Source organism: Hippoglossus stenolepis, chromosome 11 (assembly GCF_022539355.2).
Source record: "Hippoglossus stenolepis isolate QCI-W04-F060 chromosome 11, HSTE1.2, whole genome shotgun sequence".
Classification (NCBI taxonomy): domain Eukaryota; kingdom Metazoa; phylum Chordata; class Actinopteri; order Pleuronectiformes; family Pleuronectidae; genus Hippoglossus; species Hippoglossus stenolepis.
This window is the reverse complement of record NC_061493.1, coordinates 12,745,095-12,759,468: the sequence shown is the minus strand read 5'-3', so window position 1 is coordinate 12,759,468 and position 14,374 is coordinate 12,745,095. Positions and strand designations below refer to the sequence as shown.

General features: G+C 43.9%; 1 protein-coding gene across 2 annotated transcripts in view; it reads left to right on the top strand.

Moving 5' to 3' along the window:
- The window catches only part of LOC118118015 (ephrin type-B receptor 1), a 156,497-nt gene that overhangs the window by 76,803 nt on the left and 65,320 nt on the right, over positions 1–14,374 (top strand). For both annotated transcript variants that reach the window (XM_035170778.2, XM_035170777.2), the window contains exon 4: positions 11,928–12,083. In XM_035170778.2, the coding sequence (XP_035026669.1) occupies positions 11,928–12,083 (156 nt within the window). The remainder of the gene's footprint in view (positions 1–11,927; positions 12,084–14,374) is intronic.

Here is a 14,374-nt window from a genome sequence, read left to right as displayed (position 1 = left end):
TGCTTTGCACAGCAACACATATTCTGCGGCTCTGCCACCAACTATTTGAGTGACAAGATGCACCCCTGAGTGCTTTCTCACTTTGTTTGCGCCCACTTTTCTGTCTCTCTCTCTTTCTCACATTCTATCTCCCTGATCTGGGTCACTTTTCCTCTCCCACGCTGCACACATACTGTAATTTCTGCTTTCTCTTTTGATGCCGAGTGTTTTATCATTACTTCCCATTAGGCATAATTGCGGCAGGGGCAATGAACAGCGGATATGCTTGTACAGCTGGATGAGCATCTCTGCTGGTGACTGCATAATTGTATCGGTATATAGATGGCTGTTTTTTGAGATACTTGATGCCACCGCCATCCCAGTGCTGCTTCTGATGACCTCACCATCGCTGTGTTACTCACGCCATCCCTCCACTCCTCTGCTCTCCAACCTCACCTAACCACCTCTTGTCCTGTCAGCAGTGATGCATTCCACAGCCCAAGGTTAACCTCGAAGCTCGATGTTGGATTTCTTAAAAACCAGACATGTTTTTCCTCCTCCCCTTTGTTGACATCCACCTCCAGGCCCACTCAGCTGCTAACTCCTGGCCTCCTTCTGTTATCCTACATCTTCGCCATCGACCTGCTAATTCCACAAATGTCTGTCTGTATTTGACACACATATCTTGCGAACCATTCATCATATCGGCTTCATACTTGGCATGTCTATTTTTCTTTGCACCATTTCGGACTGACGCAGACATTTACAGGTGTCGCGGGTTCCAATCTCTGTCATGGCAGCCACATTCGTAGATTTTTTTAACAATTTGTCTTGGAAGGTAAAAGCACAGCACTTGTTTTGTTGCTGCAATGCACTATAATGGGCTGAATTACAGAGCTTTATTTTGAAAAATTGTGAACTTGGGTCTAAAGATTGTGGTGATGTCTTTACAAACCTCTAAATCACCAACATGCAATGTATGAAAAAATTACGCCAATTGAGTAAATCATTCAAACTTATATATATGTTTTTTACAAAAGCAATATAGATGTAATACTGACTGAATATGAACTTACATTTTTCATGCAACAATGTCATGAGAGGACACCGGCTGCTTAATTCATGCTTAAGAGAGGATGGGGAAAATATGACACACTTTGTTCATTCATTTATCTTTCAGGTATATATATATATATATATATATATCTAACATACCCTCAGGAATCGTATTTGTCCTAGTTGTTATATTTTACAACTCAGAAGCAGTGAACTCTAAAGTTTAGTGGTTGCTGCACAGAAGCTGTATTCAATGAAACAGTGGATCTGCTGGTAGCTACAAGTCTGTCACCAAAATATCCCCTGAACAGACAGTGAGTCAACCGGGTTGGTATGAGTCACGTGTGTTTATGTTGCCGAGATCACGTGTCTGTGATGGAAGACAAGACACCGGACATCACTTGGAATATATTTTGCATTGACACATCATTGGTGACTTTAAAATAAAATATCACCTGTGACCGTATGACAAATTGTTTACAATTAATGGTTATCCAATATGCAGACTTATACAAGCACAACGATCTCTTCCTTTATCTCAGCACTAGCAAAGGAAATACATAACTAAACACAGCACTTTGCAAACTGTTTAACAAACTGTTAGTACATAAATGTAGGGATTTAAACCATAAGGTTTTTGAATTTCTACATGCAGATAAAGAAAAAGACACAAAAAAGGAAATCTGCTGCATATACAGTGGTAAGTACCTCAGCTAATCTTAGTGAAAAGCCCTGATCTCAAAAGCACATCACGCTTCCTCACAAGTCCATTTAACACTGAACTTTGAGAATTGCTCTCGCTCTGCTAAAGAATAGCTTCCAATGCCCATGCTTTCCAAAATACCTCATCCCATGGCTCCGAGATGAGGCTCCGCTAATAAGTGTAGAGGCCTTTGAAGGGGGGGGATGAGTAATTATGCACATCTGAACGTGGCAGAGCAGCAGAATGATAAAACACCCGGAAAACAAAGGTCCCTTCACAGTTTACCATTCCCTAATTTGATTCCTAATTGAGCGCACATAACACAATGTTTACACCAAAATATTCTGGCAAACATCACACAGCCGAAAACGGCCTCTTCTCACTAGTCATCTCAAAAAGTATGAGTTTAGGTGTAAAAGCCCATCCACCCCTCAACACCAAAACCACATAAAAGTTTGGTAAGAAGTCCTCCACCCGAGCAGACCGATGCTCATACTTTCATACACTAGTGCATTGTCTGTTCTGAACCAGCCTGTTTGCTTGGTGCGGTGATGCTGGATGCAGTTTTCTTTCTGAAGCTGTAACAGACACCGTTTCTCTGCGACATAACCACACGTGATTCATACCAACCCGGTTGACTCACTGTCTGTTCAGGGGATATTTTGGTGACAGACTTGTAGCTACCAGCAGATTCTGTTTCCTTGAATACAGCTTCTGTGCAGCAACCACTAGAGTTCACTGCTTCTGAGTTGTAAAATAGGACAACTAGGACAAATAAGATTCCTGAGGGTATGTTAGATATATATATATATATACCTGAAAGATAAATGAATGAACAAAGTGTTCCATTTTTATCCTCCTCTCAAGAATGAATGAAGCAGCCGGTGTAAAGAATCTGTGAATAGGGCAGATCTCGGCTGGCTCAGGGACCAAATCTGTCAAAGTCCTTGTTGCTCCAATATAACACTTGAAAGTGCCTCTCATGACATTGTTAGATGAAAAATAAAGTTCACATTCAGTCAGTACAGGTATATCTACTATCAGGCTCCCTGTCAAATTGGCATTAAAGCCGTATACCTGTAAAATATAATGTATGTATATATTATATATTACAGGTATACTGTGGTAGCACAACTTTATACTTGTTGCTGTCTGTAATGACACAATCTGTGCTGTATTTCTGTACTCACTGTATCACTAAGCTGTAACTATGGCTGCAACCCCTTAGCTTGAAGCCACCGCCCGGGTCTTTGTTCACAGCCACTTTCATTTTCAATCATGCACTTTGTGAAAAATTATCCAAAACAAACAACCTAATTTGACACCTGAGCCTATTTTAATTTATTAGACAATGCTGCAACAGAGAAAGGGTCCGTGTGTTGCCAGCTGACAAGGCTGATGAAGGTATTGAAGGTATTCAGTGTGTTTCTGTATTTTAACTGGTATCAGTTTGAATACAGAAGGCAAAGGTATATTTCGACGTGAGGAAAGCTTTTTTTCCTCTGCCAGCATATTGATTATAGATTTATTATTTTCAATCCACCACTTATCATCAGGTTATGCTCCCCTCATGTCAGAGCAGGAAAAAAGAGGTTTGAAGTAGTGTTGGGCCAATGGATGACGTCACCATCTATTAGCGTTGATCTATGTTGTGCCGATACTTCAAATCCCATAATTGATTTATGTTACTTAAATGCTGATTAAAAAATCGTATATTTATGACGCATTGAAATTACACATGTATATATTATAGACTTTATATAAAGATGGATGATGCCTCGCCACATCCTCCGATTATTCGGAAATGAACCTAAAATATCCTGGACACAAATGCCGCCATCTTGCGCGTTTGGTCTAAACTGTCGCCTCTGCTCTGCCATCTAGTGGATTTATTGCTTAACAACCACGCCAACGTATAGGACGTATGGAAGTATATGGGCAGTGACTGAAAACAGGCGTAACTCTCCTAATACTCTCCCTCTCTCTCTCTCTCTCTCTCTCGACATTGCCATATGCCAGTTTAGTAGACATCGCCCAACCTTGTTTTTGAAGGTTGTAAATTTTATAGACATACTGTAGTTGGACGGGGAAACAGCAAAGGAGAAGAAAAAAACAGCAAGCACGGGCATCTTCGGCTAACTGCTATAGATTAATTGATCCAGCCATGAAGTTAATGAGCTAGATCCTTTTTAAAAGAGACAAGTGCTGAGACAGAGGAAGCTAATGGTCTCTCACGAGTTGGAGTGGTAAAAAGAGAAAGCTATTTATCTTGGGACATATACTTTATTCACCATATGACATAACTGCAAGGTAATTGACAGGGCCTGAAACTGCAGATTTTACTGCCTCATTGTGATCATCCGTCTTTGCGCGTCACGATCCAAAGACAATTCAACACAAGACACAACGATGGATTTCTGGTAATAAAACACGGACATATTAATAGACATTTTCCGTGAGAGCAAATGGGACAAATGGGATTTAATTTGACAATAAAGTTTGTTGATATCCTTACGCCATCATTTTCATGTGTCCAAATTGAGGTCATAAATGGATTTTGAGATTTCAGTTTGCTATCTGAGTGAAGTCAGACCACATCAATGCTGCGTTAATTATTATTCAATCAAACAATGACATATAACTTCCGTGGACAAATTTTGTTTCTGTCTTTCGTGCCCCTTCTTTTTTTTTCTTCTGTGTTAGCTGGCATTGGGCAACGAGCCTGGTAGTCCCCAGTTAGCTTCTGATTACAGTGGAGATTGTGGTGCAAGCACATGTTACTACCTGCTGAGCGCCGATATGCTTCAGAAGGCAGTTTTCTCTACTAACATGCCAGCCAGGGATAGATTGGCACAGTGGAGTTTCCTGGAATACCAATACCTCCTCGTCTTCTCTATCTTCTACCCCCCTCCCTCTACCACTCCTATATGTGAAAGATGTGCCCAGTGCCTTGGAACAATGCTGCATCTCACTGGAAATAAAATTGACCTGGAACAATGTGCCAGGCGCGATACAGAGTGGCCGACTGCCAACCCAATATTCAGTTATAATAAGTCTGTGTGGAGCTAAAAGATTATATAGCTCTTTTGATTTGTATCATGTTCGTATTAAGCGGGCACAGGGAAAATGCATGCACGTGCACTTACACGCACATGCGGACACGCGCGATTAGTGCATGCTCTTCCAGTGAGCCAGATTTCCCAGTCGGCTGGTCTGTCATTGGCCGGCTGTTCAAAGGGAAAGTGTGAGCCAAAAAAAATACTGGCTGTGAGGTTACCATGGTAACAGCCTGCCCAGGGGCGTGGGCTGTCTGCTAAATTGTTCGCTGGTTTGTTAAGGCTCACACACACACACGCACACACACACACACACACACACACACACACACACACACACACACACACACACACACACACACACACACACACACACACACACACACACACACACACACACACACATCATTTCAATATAATGTGTCCTCCTGTATTCATCATCTAACATACCTGCTCTGTTCATTAGCTTTAGTCAGACTGTTGGATTTCACCTCCGTATGTGAAGCAGACTATGTTACAGAAATCAGGAAATCACACACACACACACACTGGACACTGTCTCCTGTAGGTATTTTACTGCTCCACTGCCAGGAGAGGTGGCTCCATTCTGTTGAATCCAGTCAGACATGGTTTAACATGTCCGCATGCATGTAGCTGGTAAATTCTGTCATCACAGATAACATGACAGGGTGTCAAATTATTCAGCAGAGGGGTTTTTTGTTTTCTGTAACGCGCATCTGTCTGTTTCTTCTCATTATTCTGCTTTTAACTTGCTCTCTGCAGACTACATGGCAACGTGGCACTATGTGGAGCTACAGAGCCTAATTGGTGGAGGATGTGTGAGCTTTCTTTGTCAGGGTTTAAGTATTGTTCACTGAGGGTTTCTGCAGATTTGGATATTGATGTGTTAGATAGCTCAGAGGACAGAGTGGTTTTGCAGAAAGTTTAGAGGAGTTGAGTGTGTGTGTGAATTTGTGGGTGGTGGTGGCAGAGAGGTTCTGACAGGGTCTGAATGGACAGATGATTAATGGTCGGGGGGAGTGTTCTGTGGGAGGAACTCTTTAGCGCCGCAGGTCTTAACAAAAGCAGACTAAGTATATGCTTAAAGCCCCGCACACTGTCTACCATCCCTTTATTCCTGAGAACCCCCCCCCCGTGGCCTTCTTTTATTCCTCCTTACATTCTTACTCTCTGCGATTAGAAGGTGACGACAGGCGGTAGTGGACGCACACTGACCGGACTCGCCGAGTGATGTCACCACCGTGAACCCTGGGTACCTTCAAGCTACAAAGAAACTACCGCACATACAGTAGATCAAATACATTTCACACACCAGAGTCCGAGATCTTGGACTGAAACATGTCGTTCTTCGCCCATGTATGTTGGTCCTTCATGAGAAATATGCTAAATTGTTCTTGAGTCGGTTTCTCTGAATGAATAAATCATAACCCTAAAAGGCAGTTTACCCTGACTTTTAATATCCTGAGGGCATTTTCTGATATTTCTGACAAGCCTTTGTTTCCAGCCATGCATCTGTCTCAAATAATTGTATTGTGTTTCGCCATGACCTTGTGGAGAAATGGAACACCTGGGCTGGAAAAGCTGCTCATTACGTGGATTGGGGCTGGAAAATGAACAATGACAGACGAGCGAGGGTGAATACCAATAGGCACGCAGCGCTGATTGCCTTTTTGTTTTAATGTTGGCTGTCCGGCCACGTTCTGTGTTCCCTCTGTCAAACAAACATATTCATTTTACCACTCGATTGATATTGTTAGATTTATCACTTAAACAAATCTCTACAGGCAAACGGTCGGCGTGTGTGTGTGCTGCCTCCTGCGGTTTAAGGGCGAGAGAGCTGTCTTTCTGAGTGGCTGAGCAACCACATAGAGAAATAGGGGTCAACTGGGGTCTTGACCCGCTCATAAGCCTATCTGTATGAGTGTTTGTGAGTGAGTGGGTGTATGCATGACTCTAAAGCCTTTAAAGACTGTGATCCATCCCATGTGATGGATGAGGGACGGGGTTAAGGGTGTATTGGGGGCCGAGAGTTGTACTTAAGGGTCACTGACGCTTACTTACAACTTGCGCCCTTCTGTGAGTCACGCACTCTTTTCTGCACAGTGTTTTAAAAGCTCAGACGGGCAAAGTTATATCAAATTTGAAACAAAAAAGAAGGTTGATTTGAAGTTCTTAATTCCCCAAAGTTGGTGGGGAAATGCTGCGTGGATTTCATCATGCAAATATCTCTTTTATCAAAGAAAACATCTTAACTCGAGTAATGGCTTTGATGCGCTCAACTTTAGTGCTAACACTCAATATTGGAGTTCTGCAGAGCGATTTTGAGGAGAGAAATATCTCATATTACAGAACGGAACCCTTTTCTTCAGATTTATCACATAAGCTCGACTACCTTTCCACATGAACTGCTGCGTATGTTTGATTGCATTTCTCACAATTTGCTGCCAAGCCGTTTCTGCTGGTTTAGAACCTCATGCATACTTCGGAGTGATGCCAAAGGGAAAGCCAGGGGAGGGCTTAGTGTACTGTGACTTGGATTGCGGTTGAGTAGGAAAACCATTTCCAAACCTATCTTGGTCATTATCCTTTGCTTTGGCTTCCTGCAACTCCTAAATGTAATTTTTTTTTTTTTTATCTTGCACAACCTGTTGATGCAAGACAAGTTAATATAATTCTTGTTTCACTATATGTCCATAAATCCAACGTCTCCCGTTTCCGAGGATTTTTTTATGGACTTCATACATTTTACAACTGCACATTCTAAGCACAGGCACCTTATGCGGTGCACTTCCAGTGTGCTTCCATGTATGATGCATCGCCTGCAGCGTGCACTATATTATACGCTCAGCAAGCACATAGCTCAGTCTAACCCCTGAGCACTAACACCCAGCTCTGCACATGATCCTTTTTTAAATGCTAATCTTCTCAAGTAACACCTCATCCCGGCCAATTGAGTCTTGAGAATTTGTAAATATGTTTTATACAAAGTTGATCATCATTGCTTGTTGATCACTATCAGATCGACATTGTTGTCTTATCAGTAATTAGAGAGGAAGAACCCCTGCTAGGAGAATGACCGACCATGAAGAGATCATCGTCTCATCTCTCGCGGTGCGACGTGCTGTGACACGAGGTCATCGCTGATAGACTGATGAGTGGCGAGGCAATGATCCGCAGCTGGCACACCTCTGTCATCTCACCGCAGAGTGAGATACACAGGGAAGGAGAGAGACGGACAGGCAACCTTAACAAGGATTCAAACACGTCAGTCAAGGCAGGAAGGCAACAAGGGGGAGGAAAGGTGGGAGAGGGAGGGGAGAGGGATGCACTGCCAGTGGGACAAACCTAAAAAAGATGTGAGGGCTGAGAAAAGGGAGAACAATGCACAGAGAGAAACCAGCGGAGGCCACTTGAAAGGGTGGAATGTTTTGTTTCTGCATGCAGCCAGTTCAGTTGTGGGTTATTCTCCCACTGGGGGAGACTAATTGCTTGTTGATCTAATGTTCTCTCCCCTCCCGCCCCTGAAAACCAACACGTTCGATGAGTGATGGGTGTACGTGCTTTTTTTCCCCGCTCTCTGCGGGACAGGAACTCTTGGCCTCCTCCAATCTAAATATTCACAAATCAGGAGGAAAGACGTTGGGCTCGGTTCCAAATTCAATGAAGCATAACGGCGCTCAGCCCACTGCTGCCTGCCCTTAGAACGAGACCTCTGAGGGTTTGCAAACATTGTTCACAACGCTTTCTCATTCGCTCGCCCTCACTTCGCCATATCTGTGTCCTCCTTTCTAGCACTTGCTCTGTGAGGCAGATCAGTGAGCAGCTAATTAATTAGTTTAATGCTAGGATTCATGCACACATAATGTGTCCATTAGAAAAACAGCACCAAGGTACGCCGTGCAATCTAGACAGACATTCATCCTGTGCCGTGTGTGAAGGGTTTATGTGCGTGTGAGTTGCTGCCTGTTTGTTTGTTTTTTGCCTGGCTGTCACTTATCTCCCCCTCCCATAATGCTGATCGCAGCATCTTCAGTTGTCTAAGGAGAGGCCGTAAATTATCTCGAACATACGCTAGTCAAGTGGCAGAAAATATGGGCGCGCCATCTTCTTTAATGGGGTCAGCAGCGGTTACATGTGTCTCTGTGTAAATCAGTTCAGTAAATGCATTCTGGAGGTGAGGATGGCACATTCCTCAGGCTGTGTATGTTTGTTTGAGCGCGTGTGTGATATGCATTGTTCTGCTCACAGGTTTGCCTCGAGGCGCGTCTGTGGCAGTACGTCAGACGAGCTGAGTCAGCACAGCCTCCGCGTCTTTCCTCCTCACTCCTGTCCGTTTATGAGCGTCCAGGCCCGTTACTGTCTGTCTGTGAATACACAACCTGAGGGCAGAACCCACTGCACATATTCAGCTCACTCCCCATTAAACACACGCTGAACAACTTACTGGGATCGCGTTCCTTAAGAGTCAGGGCCATGCATTTAAAGACTGCATGAGCATAGGAGTGAGTGAGTGCGATGGCCACGTGATCACGCTGATGTTTGAGTTTTACGCAGCAGAGATGATGACACATAAGTTCTCTTCCCCCTCTCCAGCCGAAAATGAATTTTAAATCTGTGTTTTATCGTCTTGTAATCTCTGATATCTTTGGAAGTTATTGCTTTATAAAATGGCTCTGCAGCTGGTGCGTGCTCCCCATATGGCCGGGGAGAAGTTTTAAGAGTCTCAATGTTCTTGTATTAAAAGGAGTTTGATCTTTTCAAACAAGTCAGGAGAGGTGGCGAATCTCAGCTTCCTCACACACACACACACACTCTGAAAAGAGGCTCATTCTGCCCTATAGCAACATTATTACCTTCACCGTCCCCTCCCACAAAATCTCTAGAACTCTTTTATATTCTTCCATACATGCATCTGCAGTTTCAGCACAGCTCTGGAGCAGCATCCTCAGCATAGCAATGTGTTTGGCTCACGGGGATATCCCAGTGCACTACGGCTGCGATGCCGCCTCACAGCTCTTGCGGTCGTCTTATAAGCCGTTTTGTGGCTGTTGCGGTTCGGCCTTGTGTTTGTTTGTATGTGATGCTCTTGCCATGTGTGAAAATGCAGTGTGACTAGACGTGAGGTCAGTCAGTTAGCCTCTGGTGTGTCTGTCGGCCACATGGAAGGAGATGGGAGAGCGGCCTCTGTTTGGGGCAGAGGCTCGAATTGTGTGTGTGTGTGTGTGTGTGTGTGTGTGTGATGCCTCCTCTTTCTCCTTCTCCTGCTTACTTCCTTTGCTTTTGCTTGATCTATCTCTCCCTAACAAACTGTCATCCTAAGAGGCAGCCTGAACGGTATAGGATTGGTCATAAAAACAGGAACCTGCCTTTGTTTTGTTTTTTTTACAGCGCAGTAAAATAGACTCCAGCTTCCAAACTCAGCATCTCTGTGCATTTTTTAAAATTGCTACAAAGGTGTAAAGGTTTTTCCCAAATCGTCAGTGTGCTATATTCTGAGCTATTTGACCTGGCAGCGAGGAGCAATGGGACTCCTTGGTCATTATTGTTTTAAATAGCCCTCCATTTACAGAGCTCTCCATAAATATTGGAGTACAGGGCTCTTAGTCAGAGACAATACAACCTTTTTGCAGTAAGTAAATTCAATACTGGTGGAATCAGTTTCGCTTCTAGCATTTCAAACACTTCACCAGTGGCTCATCGTTATCTTCTGCTGATTAAGTCTGTCTACAGTATTTCTCTGAAACCTGTGATTGAAATAATACTGACACAGTTAAGTCTGTGAGGAAAGGAATATTCTACACAAGCATTGATAGTATGTACCCCAAATCCATTTTTCAGCTCCAGTCGAACCTTAACAATCTTTCTCTCAGGCAAACAGGCACAGCTGGAGCAACTGTATGATGTCCCATTAAATGTATGACCCCTCCCCCTCTGTTTCATGCAGCAACACCACAGTTTCTTCCCCCATCAGTGAGGCTGCTGCAATATTTTAGCAGGCATTTATGACCGTTATTATAGTCAGTAAATCCTTCCACACACGTGCAAAAAAAAAAAAAGGTGTTGCCTGGATATACAGTAGATGCACACAATGATATTTGTGCTCCACCACAGCCTTTTGAAGTTAGACACATTATGCAAATCTCCACAAAGTGCCGGGCGATGACAGAATGATGTGTTGCTTCAAGCTGCTTCAAGTCTTCTGTTAAAAATATGTACCTGAGCCATAGACTAACCTGAACACACCGGGAACTACAGCAGATCACAAGCTCACTCTCAGGCCTGAATGTTCTGTGCATCTTGGAGAAGCAATAAAAGCTGTTTTCAGACACGAACTCCTGAGAATGTTTAAACTATTGGGTCTGGACATTTTCTGGACTTGGTGAAAGGTGGCATATGTCTAGAATGTGCCGGAGACAGGATATAATATTATAAATATAATATTCTGCTGTGGAAATCAAGATTTTGTTTACACCGGCATTGACCCTTATCACAAAAGCTCTCAAATCTAATTTTCTTTCCATGTTGACATCTTTGTTGGGGTCTTCTACGTGTGAAGCACTTCTTTTTTGACGCTAGTTCAGTGAATGTCTTTAAAATAAACTTTAAACATTTCTCTTTTCTGTTTTTATGCATATTTATTTAATTTTTAGTTGTTGTTCAGTTTTGCTCACATTTCGTGTTAGAAATGTTAACAACGTGCCCACTTGCTGGACATAACCCTACTGTATTCTCTGGACTTTTTACGAGGGGGCTAGTAAGAGAAACTCCAGAGAATGTCTGCAGCAACTGACTCAGACATCTGCGCAGCCCCTCCCGATAATAATTTGACAAATTGAGTGCATGACTGTAAGCTGCTTATATTGGATATAAAGCTAGTTATATTCTTAATATTAATAAAAAAAACATCATGGGAGGTAAAAAGTTGTTATACTATCAATGAGATTAAACAGACACGTTTGATAACATCTTACAACCGGAGGTTAAAAACCAAAACAAAACAGAGTCTCTGTATACATCTCTCAGAATTCTAGCAGACTGTACTGTAGGTCCTTGGCTCATGATCTCTCCTTTTCTTCACTGTTTTCCTGACATTGTTTTTCCTGTTCTCACAGCCTGCCCGCCGGGTACCTTCAAGTCAGCCCAGGGTCCTGGTCTGTGTCTCCAGTGTCCCTCTAACAGCCGCTCATCAGCTGAGGCTGCCACCGTCTGTGTGTGCCGCAACGGCTACTACCGCGGGGATGCTGACCAGCCGGATGAACCCTGCACAAGTTAGTATATCGCATACGACATCACACCCAGACATTAACAGTTACACGCTTACATTTGTGGAGTACAAGCACAAGCAACAGGCATATCCGTGCTCATTATCCATTTTAGTTGAAATGCATATTTGGAATCAATTAACTGTACTGCTCATGCATGTAATCCACTATATTTCCATGACGAGTCTAGTAGAGATCATCTCAGTGACGTCTCCATCCCTGAGCCAATGAGCTTCCTTTCTGTTTCCCCCTCGGTCATCACCCTCGCCCTCTCCCTCTTCCTACACTGTTATTCTTTCTTTATGTCCGCTATCATCCCCTGAAGTCCTAATTACTTAGGCAGATGCTGCGAAGCTTCCACACTGCCCTGCCGTTATCCACTGGAGATCCAATAAGGCCTCTCGCAGCATCGTAGTTGTCTTAATATGATGTAAAAGCAATAAGCTAAGCCTTCCTGTCATCCCCGCTGACACCACGTTCCACAGAAGCCGTCAGAATCTTTGTTTATCTATCTTCCTTCACCGTCACCGGGGAGTGTCTTAATGGTTTGTTCCCCTCACAACCCCAGACCCCGAAGCGTTATTGCCATGGTTATGTCGGCATTCAGCCCTGATTTACTTGACTAATTGACCTCAGGAAGAAGCTTAAAACCTTTACTCCCTTCCGAATCGGATCGTGCATTCACCTCTCTTTGCCATGTATTCTTTTTATAACTTTGAATAAGCTGCAGAAGAACCTGTAAGCAGCGTGGCGGCTGAACATCTGACCGTTTGAACGCTTCCCAAGTGCAGCCATCCGCAGCTTCAGGCTGTGGACGTCCTCAGTGGATGACACCCCACTTTCACCTTGCGTTTTCTCCACCCTCTGCGTGGTGTACCACACAACTCTCTGGTGATGCGTCCAACGCTCCATCAAGTTTATCATCCGCCTGTACCTCGAGGCCTCAAAATTTCCCCAAGCAATCCCCACAACATCTCCCTAGTGGAGCTTTTTTAACAGATCCCTCCGGTCTGTGTTCAGTTTCCAAACCGAGCCCGTGTTACTTTTCTTCTGTCTTCAATCAATGTATGCCTCTTCTTCTCTAGTCTTATCTTCTCTGCTCTGTTCTTGTTCCCAATGTGCATCACACTCTGTTTCTTCTCTCATATCATGTATAACTCCACTCGTCTGTATATCTTAACATTTAGGCTAAACTATTTTATTTTTTAGGTTTTTGCATGATAACCGATTCCAGGTGCTTAGTTACGTTAAAGATCATAAGTAAAAGAGAGAAGAAAAGAAAAAAATCTCACTATTACAATCACGATTATGCAGTGCACCACAAAATTAAATATTCATTACAAGAAACTGTATCCCACTTCTTTGAAAATGCTTTTTTTATTTCTCATACTTAGCCACATTCAAAATATCCTACTGAGAATTTTGTTTTCCTCTGCCCCTTTTAATATTAACTTCTTAAACCAATTTCAGTCTGTCCTCGGTATGAGTTCACGATTAATTAGCACCAGCAAATTCAAAGCCTCCTCTCCGAAGGTTCAAGCATACAGTGGCGACTGAGCTTGATGCTCAGGGTGTCCTAGATCTCAGCAGGAGGGGGCAGTGAGATCATCCTTGTAAGAATCTCTTTAATACTGCAGGTCCTGATAAGAGCACTGCACGAGGAACTGAAATCAGGCCAATCTGCAGGAACAGAAGCTGTGGCTTCAGCTCTTCACGACAGCGTCAGAGGCACCGGTCTCTCTCTGCTCCAGATCAGTCTGATTAGCTTGCTGATGGATTGTCCAGCGGCTGGCTGTGTCAGCAGGGGGCTTCACGCTATAGAACCCCCCCCCCACACCCACCCCTTTCCCTCGGGGACTTGCCAAGGATGTACTTCAAACAACCCTTCCACCTTCCGCCCCTCCTTTTCCCCAATCCTCGGTCTTGTGCTGATTCCAGCTCACGCCTGAGGGGAGGAACACCAAGTGTTCTGTCTCTCAGCGTGAAGCCCACTCTTCTGCCCAGCACAGTGGGCTCTGGGACAGTGGCTTTGCGTTGCACCGCATCCCCTCGTGGTCCCATCTCCGGGCTCCAGCCTCCAGTCTGACAAACAGCCAAATCCCAAAGTGTGCGCATATGTGAAAAAGAATGAATGCTTACATGTCCGAACGGTGCTGCATAGGCGGAGGGGGCGTGGTTGGTGTCCGCCAGCTCCAACATGCTGGGCCAGTAGTTTTCTCTCAGTGTTTGAGTCAGAGGAGGCAAATGACATGTTCAATGGAGACCGAGGGGAGTCGGGCAGTGAAACCAGCGCTGAT